The 20,515-nt window shown below is 35.7% G+C and overlaps 1 protein-coding gene across 1 annotated transcript; it reads left to right on the top strand.

Annotated features, from left to right (window-relative positions):
• Positions 1-13,650: 13,650 nt before the first annotated feature.
• Positions 13,651-14,725, top strand: LOC100958820 (olfactory receptor 2A7). The gene has a single exon (XM_003791533.2). It carries the CDS (start codon positions 13,669-13,671, stop codon positions 14,650-14,652), a length of 984 nt encoding a protein of 327 aa, XP_003791581.1. The 5' UTR covers positions 13,651-13,668; the 3' UTR covers positions 14,653-14,725.
• The last annotated feature ends 5,790 nt before the right edge of the window (positions 14,726-20,515 follow it).

Here is a 20,515-nt window from a genome sequence, read left to right as displayed (position 1 = left end):
CAGGTTCGAACCTGGCCCAAGCCAGCTAAACGACAATAACAACTGCAAGAAAAAATAGCCAGGTGTTGTGGCATGCACCTGTAGTCCCAGTTACTTGGGAGCCTGAGGCAAGAAAATTGCTTAAGCCCAAGAGTTTGAGGTTGCTGTGAGCTGTGACACCACAGCACTCTACACGGCACTCTACCAAGGGTGACATAGTGAGACTCTGTCTCTAAATAAATAAAAGATGGAGACTTTACAACTTTTATGTTTACCTGGATGGAGTTGTAAGACATTCTGCTTAGTATCTCAAGAATGGACAAAAAATGTCCCATATACTCAATACTAACATGAAATCAATATATAAACAATTACATACTCCCACAAATGATAAAAACACAAATATAATCTAGCAAGGGGGAGGGGAGAGGAAGGAAAAGGGAGGAGAGAGGGTGATTGCTGGAGGAGGGAGGGCAACGGGCAAGATCTTGCCTAATGTTTACAAAGTGAAGGTGTGCAGCACGCCCCTGGGTGAAAGGCTCAGCTATAATTTGAACTTTATCTTGGAAATGAGAACAATGTAACCTTAAAATTTGTATCCTCATATTAATTTGAAATAAATAAAAAGAAAATAATTAATAAAAGCCAAGGCAAGGCAGACAGAAAAAACTGGAATAAAATTCCAGCTCTTCAATGCAAAGATACAGAAATACACCTACAAGACTCATAATTCTCTCTTTCTCATATCTTCCCACCACCTTCTTCCCTCTCTCTAATATAAAATAAACTTATCCTTTCATATCCTACCAAAAAAAATTTATACTCACGAGAAACAACAGCAAATATGGAACCATGACCAAAGGACAAAGCCACAATCCAGTGATCAACCCTAATGAGACAGTGACTTGTGAGCTCTCCGATCAACAACTCAAAATAGCAGTTTTAAGAAAACTCAGTGATCTCCTGGGCAACAGAGAAAAGAAAATCTGAAAATTATCAAAGAAATTTAACAGAGATTGACATAATAAAAAATCCAGAAGCCTTGGAACTGAGGAATATGTTTGCTGAACTGACATATAGAAACATCTACAGATAAACATCTCTTTCTTGGAGTAAAATCTTTTTCTCTTGTAAAAATAACTCTTATCTTTTGAGATGCAGCTTCTGGCTTGGTGCTGAACCTCGGTAGAAACTCTGTGCCCAAACATGGTCTCTAAGTGATCAAGTAGCCTGTAATGCCTGGAGGAGCTGAACCATCAGATTCATTAAAGCATAAATTTGACATGCATAGAAGTACTCCATCATCAAATGGAAGTAATAAATGTGATATTTTAGTTCACATTTTTTTTACATTCATTTCATGGTGGTCTGTTAAAATATTTGTTTACATAGATATTGTAAAGCAATTACTATTTTTAATTTTTTATAGATTTCTAGTCATTTTGGTCTATAAGCTCCAATTTGGTGTGGTTATTAGTGACATGACTGTACAATAGGTTATGGGGATGAGCTGAAGCCCAGACTTTAGTTCTATTTCACACCTGAAGTGCTTACAAAGGAAAAGGGAGATGAGCTCTCAGTGTCAAAGTCCATGAACCAGAGAATTTGTCACTTCCCAGCCACAACTTATTTTTAGTTCAGGAGTTTTCCTGAAGCCACATTGGGTAGAGGTCTGCTCAGACTGTCCACCAGGATTTTGCAGAAGCCATTAGAGGTTCTTTCCTGATTCCCTCAGATACTCCTTCCTGTAGGGTTTCTGGGATGCTTGATTTATTTTCAAGAACATCTGAACTAGTATCATGACACTTTATATTTTCTTAGAGGCAGGTAGGGATGATCCTAAAAATAGAAGGAAACTCAGATCTTCCACCTCCTGAAGATACTTTGTTGTTTTGCCATGAACATCCTGACATTCTGCCTACTATACCCCTTGACATATACCAGGTAAAAGCAACTTTTCCCTTCCAGAAGTTCCTCCTCACTCTTCCTCTTCTATTTTTTTCTTTCCTTGATAATCTTTGTTCTTTTGATCTTAGGAAATTAACTGTTGGTAGATTAGCAACATGGTTAAAAGCTTTAGGCCAATAATTTTGTCCAAAGTCTTCAATCTGGTTTTGTCTCATTCTTCTCTCTCAGAAACTTTTTTTTTAGATCACAATTATAAACATATGATTTATACAGTTTGCACTGACAGCCAGTTTCCACATGTAATACTACTTTGTTCATTTTTACATTAAATTCCTATGTAGCATTCTTTAAAATATTTTATATGACATGACCTTTTGATATGATATGATATGATAGTATATGACATGAATTCTTCAGCTGTCTTTATCTTGTGCCCTTCATAATTTTAAATAAAAACTATCATTGTTCTACAGTCTTAATTTGTGAAACAGAAATGTAATTCACATGTTTAAGATTGTTTGAGGTTTACATGAGCTTTCTGATGTATAACTAGTCAGGAGAGTCTGGGTATTTTGAGTAAAAAGCATCACATAATAGAAATTATGCTATTGGCAGTACACAAGTGTGATGCTAAAACTGGTAGGATACTTAATTCGGAATTTACCAGGCTATTTTGGCAGCACACAAATGAAAAAATAAAAATCTATTTTAGAAATTAAGGAGTCGTAAATGAGAAGAACACATAAAACTGAGAAAGTGTCAAAAGAAGACAAACATTCAGACAATGTTGTCACCACATCTATGTTTGGGAAAAAGGGAAAAAAACTTTCCAGCGAAATTTAATTCCTCTTTCCTTATCAAATTCTAATATGCTTCTCCATTCTTCTCCCCTGGATTTTCCTGTCTATGAAATTTATATCCCATGTCTAATTTTTACTCATCATTTTAGCATTTAATCATTGCTTTATATTAATATTTCTTCTCAACTAGGTAATGCATTAAGTCTTATATGTCCACTGGGATTATATGGTCTTTAATCGGAAGAACATAAGTTAAGCATTAATATAGGTATTCTTCTGGCAAATGGACTATTAAGAGTAGAAAACTTTTATGTATATTGAATTGAATGAGAGACTTACCTAAGGGCCAAATATTGCTAGAGATTGAATTAGGGAATATAAAGAAAAGTATAAATTATTTTAAAAGTATTATCTCATCTGGTTATCATTATAAAGTAATCTTAAAAAGATGATGTGCTACAGTTTCACACTTTTTTTATGGCCTGTGGTTCCTCTATCTCTACCATCAGATCGCTTAATGTGCTGGCTCTGCTTTTCACTAATAAAGTATATTTGAAGGAATTACTATCATTTGCATTTCTGAAATATTAACATGTCAGCTTTATGTAGATCAAAATGTGTTGGGATAAATGAAAACTAATTCCAATGGCTTCTATTTGCCACCCAACGGAGCAACACTTGATCATCAGTTTCAGAACTTCTAGACAGTGGAAACATATTGAAGAAATTGTCAAGATTAGAGTCATATAAATTGTAAGCTGTAATCTGAAGAAGACAGAGACATAAGTTATTCTCTCCTGAGATAAATGTCACATTCAAAGGAAGAGAAGTAGGAATCCTAGGGGATAATGATGACTAGTGAGAGTTTGGATGACTTTGCCCAAATGTAAGCTGGTATAAGTGTTGTTAGCACACTTAAGGTAGGCTAGGCTGAGCTATGATATTCAGTGGCTTAGGTAGATTACATGTATCTTCAATTTATATTTTTGATTTACTATGGGTTTATTGGGACACAACCCCTATGTAAATCGAGGAGCCTTCATATGTAATAGAACATAGTAACATACTAGAAACTTGGCTTCTCAAACCACACTAATGATGCACACAGGGAGGGGCTTCCACCACACAATGTCATGAGAAATGACCAATACTGCTAAAACATACTTTATATTCCTGACAGAGCCTCATTTCTCATAAAATCAATTTTTAAAAAAATTCTCAGTAATATTTCAACTACTAATTTTTTTTTATCATTGGGGATTTGTTGAGGGTACAAAGAATCATACAAAAGATTGCATTTGTTAGATAAGACCCTGTTATATTTGTGTCCTGCCCTCAAAAGGTGTGCCACATACTGTGACCCCCCCACCCCTCCCACCTTCACTCTCTCAGCTCTTCCCTTCCCCCACCCCCGACCGTGTACTAGGTCATTAATTGTCTTCATTTAACTACTAAATTTTTAATTAAAAATTTAAGTGTAAAAAGATCACATAGCTTTATATTAAACATAAATTTGTATGTGTCTTAGTTACACCAATGCAGCGTGTATCAGACTCATACTCCCACCATAAAAAACTATATAATCTGCACAAAATATAGAAACTTGTCTTATCAGACAAGAACTTTCTCATTCCAAGTCAAGTATGAGATCTTTAAGGGGACTGAAGCACATGAGGCAAATACCACATTTACCCAAGATTTTCCACGATGGAATCTGCCTGGATTTGGCACAAGAGTATGGGAACTGTGGTCTCAGAATATGGGATTAGTGTTCTTGGTGACCAGAGGAAGTGGTGATCAGAGTACAAGGATGCTAGTTTTATTGGGAATTAGGGGTTGATGAATCATAAGAGAGACAGCTATAGAGAAAGAGCCATGGAAATACGCATGAAAGTGCCATTTGGGTCTTTTTGTACCTCTTGAAAGTTTGTGAAGGTCAGTTAAGGAAAGGAGAGATCTAGTAGAGAGCAGCCTCTGGGAGACTAGGAGCAAACAGAAAATGGGAGGCTAACAAATTCCTGGGAGAATATTGGAGTTTACAGTCAGTCAGGGTTGGGAGATATTAGTAAACAACTTGGAAACTCAGGACTCTAGAAATTCAATGTCTTAGGAGATGCACAGTGCCCTAGAAGTTGGGGCTTAGACCAAAGAGTAAAGATTAAAATGAAAGATAATTACCATAACACAGGTTAAAACTAGGCCTTGAGAGGGTCAAGGTGATCTCCAAGAAATTTAATTGTTCTCCGGGTGAAAAAAGCAAAATTCTGGATATCTCTACATTATGTCGTCTATAATTTCAGCATATTTTCTAAAAAATATTACTTGACATTAAAAAAAACAGGAGAAACTGGTAATTAAGAAATACATGGATTGTTAGAAATGAATTCACAGATCATCCAGATATTGGGGTGAACAGGACATCAGCATATCTATGATTGACATGAAGACAGTAAAGGAAAAATAAATGCCAAAATGGGTTATTTGACAGATTTCTTTTGGGGGCAGCTCTAGAAAGCTCACTTTAATAGATATAGAGTCTAATTTTTTTAATTAAGTTTGAGGATCCAAACAACTATAGCATGTCTAGTGTTATTCTAAATGTACCTAAGGCAATTAAACTCTAAATCTGAGAGGATTAAAGAGACATAAAATGATGTAAGTTTCCTATACTTTACTCAAACTGTTATAAAGCTGACATCAATTGGCTGTGATAATGTCATATACAAGGCAGTATCTAGAGAAACTGCTAAGCTATAAAAAGCAACCAAAGGGGGAAAAAAGCTATGGTTATAAGGCAAGGATATTGAGAATGAAAATATTCTTATACAGCTGAACAGTGTGTGTTTTAAGCTAAGTGTTATTATAAACAAATCAAAGTGTTAAAAAATTTAAAAGTTTATATTAAAATGACATAATAATCTAAGGTTGATTTACTGTTGAAGAAAGACATTTTTTAAATAAATTGTATGTAGCTTAAGTGCAGAGAGTTTTTAAGGTCTGCAGCACCATACAGAATATTCCAGGCCTTCTCTTCACCTTTATTCACACTCACCACTCACTCCCTGACTTACTCAGAACAATTGCTGAAAGCTCCATTCATGGTAAGTGCAAGTGTACCATTTTTTATCTTTGAAACCATATTTTTATTGTAATTTTTCTATGTTTAGATCTATTCAGATACACCAATACTTATCATTGTGTTACGTTTGCCTAAAGGAGGCAAAACAGTAACATGCTGCAGTCTGTGGCCAATGACCTGCAGACTATACCATACAGCTGACGTGCATACTGGGCTGTGCACCCAGGTCTATGCAAATGCACCCTATGATGTTCTCATGATGGCAAATGTGCCTAATTACACATTTCTTATGATTTATCCATGTCATAGAGTGGTGCATGACTCTTTGTTAACATTTTGAAGATGCTTTTTATCAAGTGAACAAAATTTCCCTCTATTCCTAAACTTCAGAGAGCTTTTATTATGGATAGTTATTAAGCTTTGTCAAATGCTTTTATGCTTCAATTCATATGATCATGTAATTTTTGTTCTTTTCCTTCTTACTATGGTGGATTATTTTGATTGAGTTCGGATATTTATCCAGCCTTGGATTTCTGGAATAAACCCCCATGGTCATGGTGGAGAATTACTTTTACATACTGTGGAAGTCTATTTTTGAATATTAAGTAAGGATTTTTGCTTCTATATCCATGAGGGATATTGGTCTTTGTTTTCTTCTTTTTATAATGTTTTATTTTTCTAGTTCTGGCATCAGAATAATAATAGCTTCATAAAATTAATTAGAAAATTATCTCTCTTCTTCTATTTTCTAGGAAAGATTAATTGGTGTTAATTTTTCTTAATGTGGTAAAATTCTCCAGTGAAATAATGTAAGCCTGAAGATTACTTTTCATAATATTTTAAATTATGAATTCAATTTATTTAATATTCATAGGGTTATTCATATTAGGTGAGTTAAGCTAGCTTGAGTGTTCTTAGGAAGTGGTCCATCCTTTCTAAATTGTCAAATTTGTATGTATAGACTTGTTTGTGGTATCCTTTTATTACCAAGGGCTAATAAAAGCATGTTATGTGCAGCAAGGTCTGTAGTGATATCCTTTGTTTAATTATGATATCTTAAATTTGTGTCTACTCTTTGTAAGTTTTGCTAGAGGTCAGTACATGTCATTGATCTTTTAAAAGAACCAGCTCTTTGTTTCATTGGTTTCATTACTGCTTTTCTGTTTTAAATTTTAGTGATCTTGGTTTTTTTCTTAATAAATCACCACCCTCTGCTTGCTAGTGGATCCTGTCCTATAAGAAAGACTAAAAGTAATTGTTCAATATGAAACAACAGGACATTAATGAATAATAGGAAATAATGTGAAAGTATACAACTCATTGGTAACAGGACATAAATACAGAATATTCCAGGATTGCAGTTGCCATGCAAAAACCTCTTATATCTTACATAGAAGACTAAAAGATACACACGTCAAAAACAACAATTTTTGATAGATAGATAGTATAAAAAGATATGGCTAGAACTGATAAAAAGATAAAAAGTGGGGGAATGGAGTTAAAGGGTAGAATTTCTATTAGATTCCTCTTTGATTGTTGGTTGGTTGGTTGTTAAGCAGACTTCCATGTGTTTCAACTAATTGGTTACAAAGTGTTTTCTGTAAGTTTCATGGTAAACATAAATAAAAAAACATACAAAAGATACATAAAAAATAAAAAGAAAGAAATTATGGGTGGCACCTATAGCTCAGTGAGTAGGGCATTGGTCACATGCACTGAGGCTGGCGGGTTTGAATCTGGCCCAGGCCAGCTAAAACAACAATGACAATTTCAACAAAAATATAGCCCAGTATTGTGGTGGGCACCTGTAGTCCCAGCTACTTGGGAGGCTAAGGCAAGAGAATTGCTTAAACCCAAGAGTTTGAGGTTGCTGTGAGTTGTGACACCATGGCACTCTATCCGGGGTGACAGCTTGAGACTCTGTCTCCCCAAAAATAAATAAATAGAAATTAAAACATGTTACCAGGGAAAATAACTTTTAACAAGGGAAAATAGGAAGGAAGAAAGGAAGAAAGCAAGAAAAAAATAGTGGACCACAAACAACCAGAAATCAAATAACAACATGGAAATACTAAGTCTTTACCTATCAATAATACTATTAAATGTAAGCAGACTAAAATATCCAATCAAAAGACACAGAGTGGCTGAATGGATAAAAAACAAGAGGCAACTATATGCTTCCTGCAAGAAACACACTTCACCTATAAAGATACACATAGACTGAAAATAAAGAGATAGAAAAAGTTATTCCATGCAAGCAGAAACAGTAAAAGAACAAGAGTAGTTATACTTCTATTAGATAAAATAAAATTCAAGTCAAAAACTATAAAGTTATCATATAATGATAATGAGGACAATTCAGCAAGAGGATAAAACAATTCTTAACATATATGCATACAATTGGAACATCCAGATTTATAAAGAAAATATTATCAAAAAGTAATGACAGATAGACCTGAAAACAATAATATTTCAACATGCCACTTTTAGCATTGGACAGATTATCCATATGGAAAATAAACAATGAAACATTCTACTTAATCTACACCATAAGTCAAATAGACCTAAAATATATTTATAGAAGATTTTATCCAAAAGCTGTAGAATTCACATTCTTCTTATGCTAGGAACATTCTCAAGAATAGGTGATAGGTTAGGCCACAAAGTAAGTCTCAAAAACTTGAAATCATATCAAGTAATTTCTCTGACCAAAATGGAATAAAACTCAAAGACAACAACAAGAGAAACATTGGAGAGTGTACAGACATATGAAAATTAAATAATATGCTCCTGAATCAGCAATGCATCAGTGAAGAAAAAAATTATTTAAATTTCAAAAGACAAATGAAAATGAAAACACAATATACCAAAACCTATGGGATACAGAAAAGTTTATAGCAATAAGTGCCTACATCAAAAAAGTAGAAAAGCTTCAAACAAACAACGTGATGCATCTCAAAGAACTAAAAATACAGGAGCAAATGAAAACCAAAATTAGTAGAAGAAAAGGAATAATAAATAAATGAGCAGAAATAAATGAAATAAAAATCAGAAGTTAAATGAAACAAAAAGTTGATTTTGTGAAAAGATGAACAAAATTAAAACCCCTTTAACCAGACTAAGAAAAAAAGGAGACAAGACTCAAATCCAAATAAATAAAATCAGAGATAAAAAAAGGAGACACTGCAACTGACACTGCAGGAATCCAAAGGATCGTTAGAGATGACTATAACAGAAGATACGACAATAAAATGGAAAACAAAAAAGAAATGGCTAAATTCCTAGATACATACAACCAACCAAGATTGAATCTGAAAAATATCCAAAATGTGAAGAAATTGATAACAACTTATGAGACAGAGCGGTAACAAAAATTCTCCCATCTAAGAAAGGCCCAGAACCTGACAGCTTCACAGCTGAATTCTACCAAATATTCAAAGAGGAAATAATATCAATCCTACTTTAACTATTCCAAAAAATCTAGGATGAGGAAATACTCTTCAGCTCATTCTATGAGTCCTCTATCGCCCTGATTAACAAAACCAGACAAAGGCACAACAACAACAAAGAAAAACTTTGATAGGCCAATATCTCTGATGAATAGAGATGCAAAAATCCTCAGTGAAATACCAGCAAATCAAACTTAACAGCACATTAAAAAGATTATTCATCATGATTAAGTGGGATTCATCCCAGGGATGCAAGGATGGTTCAATATATGCAAATTAGTTAATGGGATTCAACAGAATGAATGACAAAAACCACACAATCATTTCAATTGATTCTGAAAAAGTATTTGTTAAAATTCAACACCCCTTCATGATAAAAACTTTCAAAAATTGTTTATAGAAGGAAATTACCTCAACATGATAAAATCCACTCAAGTCAGACCCACAGCTAGTATCACACCGAATGGGGTAAAACTGAAAGCCTTTTCTCTAAGATCTAAAACAAGGATTCCCACTTTCAACACTGTTATTCACCACACTGCTGGAATTTCTAAATAGAGCAATCAGACAAGAGAAAGAAATAAAGGACATCCAAATTGGAAAGACAGAAATCAAATTATCCTTATTGTCAGATGATATGATGTTATATGTAGAGAAACATAAAGATTCGACACACACACACAAACTATTAGAACTGCTAAATTCATTAATGTTGCAGGATGCCAAATCAACATACAAATATCAGTAGCATTTCTTTACACCAATAGTAAACAAACTGGAAAATAAAACAAGAGAATAACATCATTTTACACAAATTAAAAAATTTTTTAAAACCTAGATATAAACTCAATCAAATAAGTGAAGCATCTCTATAATGAAAACTATAAAACATTTTAGAAAGAACTAAATGAGGACACAAAAAAATGGAAAGATATTTTATGCTTATATATTGGATTTTATGCTTATATCATACCAACCAAAGCAATCTACAGATTCAATGCAAACTCCATCGAAATACCAATTATAGTCTTCACAGAAATAGGAAAAATAATCCCAAAATTTGTATGGAACCGTAAAAGATCCAGAATAGCCCAAATTATAGTGAACAAAAACAACAAAACTAGAGGAATCACATTGCCTAACTTCAAATTATACTATAGAGCTGTAATAATCAAAACACTGGCAGAAAACAGACACATAGATAAATGCAACAGAATAGAGAATCCAGAAATAAATACACAGATCTGTAGTGAACTTATTTTTCAATAAAGGTGCCAAGAATGTACAGCAGGGTAAGGACAATCTCTTCAATAAGTGGTGCTGTGTAAATTGGATATCCATATACTGAAGAATGAAAACAGAACCCTATCTTTCACCATATACAAAAATCAAATCAAATCAAATTCTTAAATCTAAGACCTGAAACTATGAAACTACTAAAAGAAAACATTGGGGGAAATGCCTCAGGACATCGGTCTGGACAATGATTTCTTGAGCAACACTGCCAAAGCACAGGCAACCGGAGAAAAATTGGACGAATGAGATCACATCAAGCTAACGAGCTTCTGCACAGCAAAGGAAACAATCAAAAAAGGGAATGGGAGAAAATATTTACAAACTATCTGCTTGATGAGGTATTAATAACTAGAACACAAAAGCATTTCCAGCAACTCAATAGGAAAAAAAAATCAAAGATCTGAATAAACATTTCTTGAAAGAAGACAAATGGCAAATAGGTATATGAAAAAATACTTAATATCATTAGTCATCAGAGAAATGTAAATCAAAACTACAGAGACTTATCTCACCCCAATTAAAGTGGCTTTTATCCAAAAGATTGGCAATAACAAATATTGGCAAGGATGTGCAGAAAAGAGAATCCTTGCACACTGTTGGTAGGAAAGTAAATTAATGCAACCACTATGGAGAACAGTTATCATTCACAAGATCATTAAAAACTAAAAATAGACCTACTATATGAGTCAGCAATCCCACTGCTTAGTATATATCCAAAGAAGGGGAATTCAGCATACTGAAAATATCTCTGCACTCCCACGTTTATTGCAGCATTAGTCATGATAGCCAAGATTTGGAATCAACCTAACTGGCCATCAGCAGATGAATAGATAAGAAATGGTGGTACATGCACACAATGGAATACTATACAGCCACAAAAAAGAATGAACCCTGCCATTTGCAACAACATAGATGGAACTGGAGACCATTATGTTAAATGAGACAAGCACAGAAAGACAAATCTCACATATTTTCACTCATGTGCAGGAGATAATATAAAAAACAACTGACCTCATGGAAACAGAGTATTAAAACAGTTACTAGAGGCTGAGAAGGGTAGCAGTGAGAGGGGATACAGTGAGGATACTCTGATTTGATTAATTCACATTGTATGCCTGTATCAAAACATTACATGTACCCTATAAAGATATATAACTATTATATCCCTATAATAAATAAAAATAAAAATAATTAAGAACCAAAAAATAAAATGCTCTAATAATTAAGACCTTGGAATTCAAGTTTATGCTTCTACTAGTTTCAGGGTAGCTGGGAAATCAGATTACACTAAAAGTGAAAAGTTCATATATTTGGGTAGCTGTAACACTCATATGGTCCTAGGGTGTGACTTCACATGGGTGTAGCCTATTAATTATGGAGGGCTTTCCTGTGCTTGCCTTAACCTCTATCTCACAATCTCTATGTCTGTGCAGACACAAGCTCACTCCTGTACCTGCTGGAAGAATAGCAATGTTTGGGTTCTTCATGTCTCTATAGAAATCCAAGTGGTGCGACTGAGACCTATTTTCTCATGCACTACAGGAAGTTCTCATGACAATTGGGAGGGTGCCCTGTGGAGGTGATGAATGAATAAAGCCTTCCCTTCTCAAAGACAACATGAAGAGCCAAGATCCTTGCTTGGCAGTCCTCAGACAAGCAGCAAGGCTTCCACTGCCCTCAGCACATCCAGCTGCCCTGCAGGAATGTTTCCCTTTCCAGCAGGAAGATTTTTCAGGTCCTCACGCAACAGCCATCTCTAGAACCTCAGGTTTCCTAATTGCCTTTGGGAGCTCTGGTCAAAGAGGATCAAACATCATTTCCACTGCTTGGGAGCTTTGACTTTCACATTTACTACCATGCAAAAGTACGTTTTTATTCTTTTGATGCTCAAATTCTGCTCGCCAATAGTTTAGATAATATCATGATATTTGTAAAAAATATTATTGGTCATAAATAGGGTAGAATCAATATATTAATATAATTCATATGTTAATGGCTATTTTTGACTGACAGTTATTTTTTAAGATGAAGAGATATGTGTGTGAAAATGACTTGGTGTAAACATTTAATATTCCCAAGAAAAGCCAACCCTTTCTTTTAAGAAAACAGGCATAGAGTGTCACATATAAAGGTAAGTCAAATAAATAAGTGTGCAAATGATTGTGTACTAATCACTCATCTCTTGTGAGGCCACACAGGGTTAGAGCAATGAGCAGGAGCTCAGAGTTTTGATCACTAAAGATCAATATCATGCTGGTGCTCACATTTTGTTGAGGAAATCAAAGATGATTTAGTTCAATCTCCCAGAGAATTCAGAGATCCTATCTGTAGCTCTTCTCATAGACCAACTAGCTGTTGCCAGTCATCTGCAGAGGCAGTGCTCACAACTGTGAATTCTAGAGTGTTTACCAATATTAAGCCAAATTCCAACAAAAGTTATTGACCTGTTTTCATGGTTAGGTGATGACACTGCAAATCTACTCTGTCATTCACATAAATGCTCATCTAGATATGAATTGTTAAAAACTAAGTGACAAATGTAAGATTTTAGGCTGAAATAAGTCTTTTACACTTGAATAAGAGAAGATTTTTGTAAAATATTTGTTGTACACTAACAGTGCAGAAGTGAAAAATGTGTTTAGATAGCCAGTAAGAGGTGAATGGGTGGTGGTGGTTTTGGCTGATGGTCTAGCTAACCTAGTCCACCCTGCCCTAAATAAATTATTCTAACTTAAGGTTACACTTAATGCAGTTTTAAGACTTTGGCAGCTGTTTCAGCTAGCATTCATTTTTTCTGAAAAAATAACAGATAAGAAGTCTGCATAACGTAAGAAATTAAAAGCAGAATTTAAGGAATATTGGATAGTTTACCAAATCAAACAAAAATCATGTATTAGAGTAACATGCAGTAGCTTATTTATTTTGAACTTTTGGCCTCTGTTAAAAATCTTAATACCAAAAATGCAAAACATATGTGTGCGTGTGTATATATATATATATATATATATATTTATAAATTTCATTTTAGAGTTACCAAATAAGGCCTTTAAACATTCATTTAAAGACACAAAAGTGCATTGCAGCTGTCTCTGAATGCTTTTCTGCCCCCATAAAAAGGATATTTATTTTAAAGAAGTTAAAATAAATCAGTTTTTAAATGCTTTTTTTAAACTGTGAACATAAACTCGTTTTCCTCCATCATAGCGATATGGGAGACAATGTAACAACCATCACTGAATTCCTGCTCCTGGGGTTTCCACTTGGCCCAAGGATTCAGGTATTTCTCTTTGGGCTCTTCTCCCTGTTCTATGTCCTCACCCTGCTGGGGAATGGGGTCATCCTGGGGCTCATCTCCCTGGACTCCAGACTGCACACCCCCATGTACTTCTTCCTCTCACACCTGGCTGTCGTCGACATCGCCTATGCCTGCAACACGGTGCCCCAGATGCTGGTGAACCTCCTGGATCCAGCCAAGCCCATCTCCTTTGCTGGCTGCATGATGCAGACCTTTCTCTACCTGACATTTGCTATCACAGAATGTCTTCTCCTGGTGGTGATGTCCTATGACCGGTATGTGGCCATTTGCCGCCCTCTACGTTACACTGTCGTCATGAGCTGGAGATTCTGCATCTCCCTAGCAGTGACTTCCTGGGCCATTGGAGTCTTTCTAGCCTTGATTCATCTAGTGTTGCTTCTACCTTTACCCCTTTGTAAGCCCCAGAAGATCAACCACTTTTTCTGTGAAATCATGGCTGTACTCAAACTTGCCTGTGCAGATACTTTCATCAATGAAAACATGGTTTTGGCTGGAGCAATTTCTGTGCTGGTGGGACCCTTGTCCTCTATTATAGTTTCATATATGTGCATCTTCTGTGCCATCCTTAGGATCCAGCCAGGGGAAGGTCAAAGAAAAGCCTTCTCCACCTGCTCCTCCCACCTCTGTGTGGTTGGACTCTTTTACGGCACAGCCATGATCATGTATGTTGGGCCCAAGTATGGAAACCCCAAGGAACAGAAGAAATATCTCCTGCTGTTTCATAGCCTTTTCAATCCCATGCTCAACCCCCTGATCTACAGTCTTAGGAACTCAGAAGTGAGGAATTCTTTGAAGCGGGTGTTGGGAATAGAAAGAGCTTTATGAAAAGATTATGGCATCACATTTCACAGTGAACTAGGAAGTTACAATTTCAAGAGGTTCCTAACCCAACTCTGCATGAGAATTGCCTGTGACACTTATTTAAAATAAAGTTATCTCCTACCCTACCATTAGATGACTGATTCAGTAGACATAAGATAAATTTTAAACATATATGTCTTCAAATATTACCAATAGCAAGTGATGTCATAGCTAGTCCACATCAGAACAATGCCCTTTATAATATCCCCATTAAGCTGTGATCCAGTCCCCTATCTCTCCTAATCTTTCCTCAAAACACTAATCCCTCCAGAAAACTTTATAAATAAGTTCTGTAGTCAAGTAACTTTGAGAATTACTGCACATTAGATACTTCCCTTTAGGGCTCACAATTCCTATGAGCATAGTGAATGCTATAAAAATTCATTTTATAGGCGGTTGTGGGGGCTCATGCCTGTAATACTAGCAACTCTAGGAGGCTGAGGCAGAAGGATCTCTTGAGCTCAAAAGTTCAAGACCAGCCTCTACTAAAAATAGAAAAATGAGCCAGGCATTGTGGCAGGTGCCTGTAGTCCCAGCTACTTAGGAGAATAAGGCAGAAGGATTGCTTGAGCCCAAGAGTCTGAGGCTGCTGTGAGCTAGGCTGATGTGATGCCACAGCACTACCCAAAGTGACAGAGTGAGACTCTCTTTCTCAAAAAAAAAAAAAAAAAGTATAAAGAAGAATTATATTCCAGTTTTAGTCCTTTTTTTCTAAACTTATTTTATCATATAAAATTACTTCTATAACACATATTAACAGTTTCCTGGAAGAGGAGAGCATGATCTTTTTTGAATCATTGTTCAACCACCTTCTTGCAACCACCTGCTGAAGCAGAATGAATTTTTCCCTACAAAGTGAGCCTCTAAAGAGGATGTAAATCTGAGAACAGTACCCTAGATTGGCCTGTGAGATCTGTGATCCGTTTGGGCAAAGAGACTGAGCATCACTAATTATCAATGGTGAGTTATCTGGAGATTATGAATCCAACTCTCTCCTTCCTCAAAGATCAACATTCCTAAAAAAAGCCTCAGAAGATGACCTTGTTCAACTTGACAGTCTTATAAATTGGAGATAAAAATATATATAATTGTGTATACATTTTCCTCTGTTTGCTACTGCATGAAATCAATCTAGTTTTTATGTCTCAGACTTTTAAAGATAAAGCCAAATTTCTCATAGAAATCCAGAACAATTTGAAAACCCACCACCTACACAGTTAAAAGCTGTGTGAGTTTGCTATATCAGAAAACATGTAACTTTGAAATGGTACATTTTCCTAAGTTTAAAATAGTTCATATAAACATTTGTACAATATGTAATTTATTACTATCTTAATTCAAAGAATTTACTTTTATATCATGAAGTAACTTTTTATAACTGATGGTGAAAAGATGTCATAAGATAATTGTTTTTTACAATCATTGCTTTACTTTGCTACCAAATTTTTCTCTTGTATGCCAGTTTTCTGATTTCTACAGTTTCTGAAGTTCACCTGGCACATCAAAAGAAAAGGAAAGGTTTTGATTGTTGTGGATGGCCTGATGCACAAGGTTTTTGTGTGATTAGAAGCCATTTTTGGTGTTTCTTTTCACAGTGGATGTGCAGAGCTGGAGCACAGATGAACATGATCTCAAAACTCAGTAACTAGCAGATTTTCCCCCGAGTTTATGCCATAACCCTAGCAAGTCAAGGATCACACTGTAAGGAAATAATTTGTTTGTAAATTATATAATTAATATAATATTTCCCAGATAACACTTTGACCACCTCATGTCGTGTTTCTTTTCACAGTGGATGTGCAGAGCTGGAGCACAGATGTGCATGATCTCAAAACTCAGTAACTAGCAGATTTTCCCCCGAGTTTATGCCATAACCCTAGCAAGTCAAGGATCACACTGTAAGGAAATAATTTGTTTGTAAATTATATAATTAATATAATATTTCCCAGATAACACTTTGACCACCTCATGTCCAGGAAAATAGCACAGCAAAATGCAAATAATTATAACAATATCTTAAGTGGCAAATCTTCTCATCCTACAAAAGGCAGAAAGCTTCTGAAAGAGGATCCTCTTCTCCCTTCCCAAGAGGGACTGAACTCAGAATTTCCCCCGTGCAGAATAGAGGTTAGAAAACACTTCCAACAGATGAACTGAGGAGGCTGGTTTTTGCCCTAGAAGACCCTCCCTTCAGGCAAGTTCTAATAAGCTCCACTGGGACAACTTGGCCTCTCTTTGGACTGCCCAATCCGCTCCATGCCTCCCTAACCAGCTACCCACAGCATCCCTGCACCTTGGAGTGTCACCTGGATTCAGCTGATTTGTCGGGGTCCTTTTTTTCCACCTCTGCTGCAACCTAAGGGACCCAGATTACATCAGGGAGAAGCTGAGCTGCAGAGAGGTTAACTCCAAGAGTTTATTCATTGTCACATGGGTCCTGCTTCCTGGAAAGATCACCTGAACCATGTGGAGTTTAGGGAACAATGGCAGTGCTAGGATTCATGAAATTCAAATAATGCTAAGTATTCAGGGGCTGTAATGAGAGGTGTTGTCTCTGAAGTGTGCTTTGTGGCTGTCTGTGTGTCCTAATTGTGCATCCTACTGGGGATGAGAACAGAAATAGAAAAGACAATAGCTTTGTCTCTTCTTCCCAGCAGGGGTGGGCACGAGGGAGCGAGAGGTTTCACCACCCAGCCCCTCCAGTGAGCCCTCAGGAGCTCCCAACTAGATTGAACCCATCAGAGACTAACCTCTTTTCTGAGGTCTCTGTTGCATTTTCATCACTAACAGAGGTGAGAGTTCTGCAGCTCCCAAGGAAACTCCCAGGAATCAGGACCCCTGTCCCAACCTTCGGGTGCTTCCCTTAAGAGGTCCTTGAGTCCAAATGTGGGTGCCGCCAGGTAGCCTTATTTTACGTTACCATAAATTCCTCTTAGGTGTGTAGCCACCCAGTCTTTACTGATCTCTCACTCCTGTACTGCAAGCACTGGTAAGGAAATCCACTCCTCTCTTCTCCAAATATGTGGGGATCATTCTCATTCTGCTATAGGAAGAGTTGGGGGCGGGGAGGGGGGAGTTAATGCTAATGTCTTTGATCATATTGTTCACAAATAATGGAAGTATATACAGAATTACGCTATTTGTGTTTTATATCACATGAAAGCAACTAACCTATGAATGTTGATGTTAGATGAAAGAATAAACAAGACGTTCCCCCAAAATCACTCTGTTGACTTATCCTGTTATAATCAAGGCTAAAAAATCCACTTTTGGAAGATAATGGCCAATAAAGTGAATGATCTTCAGGGACTACTGAGAATCATGAAGAGGCAGCGCTTGTCAGGCGCATAGGGTCATAGGCTCTCTAAGAAGCTGTTAAAGATGGATAATCAAGAATCCTAGTGACCGAGTACTCACTGTGGACCAAGGATGCGCTCACTGTGTAAATCGTTACCTCAATTAATTTCACAACAACCCCATAAAATAGGCACTATTATTTTTCTCCTTTTGCATAAGAGGAAACTGAGGCTTAGAGAGGTAAAGAAATAACTCAAGGTCATACAATTAATAAATGTGGGTGCAGCCTGCCAATCAGCCCATGCTCCTAATTGCTACTTTGTGGTGCCCTTCACTGCTCTCCGTGCCAGAAAAACTGGTTCACAGCAGAATGTGGAGAGCTCATGAATGTTTTGTTCCCTGATATTTAATCAAGTCAGTATCCAGTCAGGCAATACATATTGATTGAACGCCTACCATGTTCTAGGAACAAAGTATGGTCAAATGTATCATTTTTTTTCTTTTTATACTTATGGCAAAAATTCTAAGGATAGCATTTTTTATTATTTACTAGATCAGAAATATTTCCTCAATCTAAGGGTAGATGTTAAACACAATTCCTGAGAAAATTAATTTTGAAGTAAAATCAGATAGTTCTTCTTGGCTAGTAAGTAGTCAAGAGGGAATGTTTCAATGTCCCAGATAGGTGAGTGGCAAATATTACTACTATTATAAATTGTAGGATTGTATTTTCCACGGTTGCTTAGACAGAGACCCTGAATACAAACCTCCTGTTTAATCAAATTCCTCTAGGAAACCACTCAAACGTTGGAACTGTTGACAAATCTCTAGAAATATTGTGGAGATGTATATTGAGGAGGTAGGAAAGAGAGAGTTTGAGAACGGGAAATTGTTGGAGAGAATGGAAATTGGGAATGCTTAGAGGATATCAGAAAAGAGGTCCCGAGAAGGACAGATGTGTCAGGATAGAGATGGTGGTATGGTAATGAACCATAGGCGGGAGACGCGGCCATCAAAGACAGACAGAAGAGCATTCTAGTTCTGTTAGCTGTAACAATATTTCCTATTACTTTGAAGTAAACCATCTAATACTTCAGATGAACTGGGGATTTAAAAATAGCTTTCATTTTAGGAATGCTATGTGACTCATTAGAAAAAGTTTGTGAGCTCATTAGATCTTAAGTTTTACCTTTTGAAACACAGGTACTATCTAGTACTGACAGGTTTGTGCATGTGTGAAGACATGATTTCAGTCTTAGATATTTACTGAAAAACCATGGAGACATTGGATAATGTATTAGTCATCAAATAATCTGCCAGGATTCTAAATGACTAACTTGTAAGTAAGTACGTTTAAAGTATATCATTTAAAACATAAGCAATGCCTGAATGTTACATTTGGAACTGGGTTACATTTAATTTGTTTTTTAGTCTTTCATTTTACCTCTTATAATCTTTGGGCAACTTTAGTCCTTTGAGTTTTAGTAAGATGTTCTTAGTATCATGCAGAATGAAATACAATAAAATATGGAGGGAAGAAGAAATAGAAGTGTCTTTCAAGTATTAAATGTTTAAACTTTTTGGAAATTCTACAGTTGTTTTTGTCAAACTTCACAAAGTCTGTTTTGTTTTGTTTTTGGCTTAAGAGAAATGTCCTTAATGGAATAAAACTTAAGCAAGCCAGAAATTTCAGATGCAGACCAAAGATGGTCTGAAAAATAATCATTAGGAAGGCATTCACTCATTTGCATTTATTGATTCATTTATTTGTACATTTATTAAACGTCATCATTACAAAAATGAGCACACCAAGTCCTGGTTCACAAGGAGTATGGTAACAATACAGTCCAGTAAAAACAAACAAAACAGACTTTCAACCCAAATGGCAATTGTCCTTAAAGATCCATAGTGTATTCATTAAGCCCTCCTTTCTTCCTATTTCTCCATTTAGCTTTTAAAGAGATTCATAAACAGTATTTTTTGTTCCCTTTATGTAAGCATCTGGAAAGTTACAAAAGGAAATAACCAAGGACTAAATAAAGACATTAAAATTTCTGTAAAATGTAAATTCAAACGAATTTGTACAACCATATATTTTTATGTTCATAAATTAAGTTGGTCTAGCATAGTAATTTTTTGTAGAATTCTGAAAAAAAAACATATGCACCTTGGTCTTGTGTAATGAACTTACAATAGTCACTAGAATTCATTTGTGTCCTGCTAATATAATAACTTATTAACAATACATATAACTAAACAATCATTTGTTGCCAGTAGAAAAGGATCCAGTGGGGATGTCCTTCAGGGTTCTGCTTAGAGCAGTGTTTTACAACCTTTTTTTATTTCACCACACACCTGAACCTATAGTGAAACTTTGGTGGCACACTTAAATTATGTTAATCAAAAAAAGAGTAAAAAAAAGAATATACTTACTGTGCTTTGAAAAATAATTTAATTATAATCTTTAAAAATTTCCATGGCACACCTAAGATCCTCTTACAGCACATGAGTATGCCCCGGTACATCAGCT

Source organism: Otolemur garnettii, unplaced genomic scaffold (genome assembly GCF_000181295.1).
Source record: "Otolemur garnettii isolate 467f Iridium unplaced genomic scaffold, OtoGar3 scaffold00049, whole genome shotgun sequence".
Taxonomy (NCBI): Eukaryota; Metazoa; Chordata; class Mammalia; order Primates; family Galagidae; genus Otolemur; species Otolemur garnettii.
The sequence above is the reverse complement of the archived record's forward strand: the minus strand, read 5'-3'. Positions and strand labels throughout refer to the sequence as shown.

Excerpts from the sequence above, each read along its gene's own strand:
- LOC100958820 (XM_003791533.2), top strand. The coding sequence starts at position 13,669 with ATGCTTTTTTTAAACTGTGAACATAAACTCGTTTTCCTCCATCATAGC.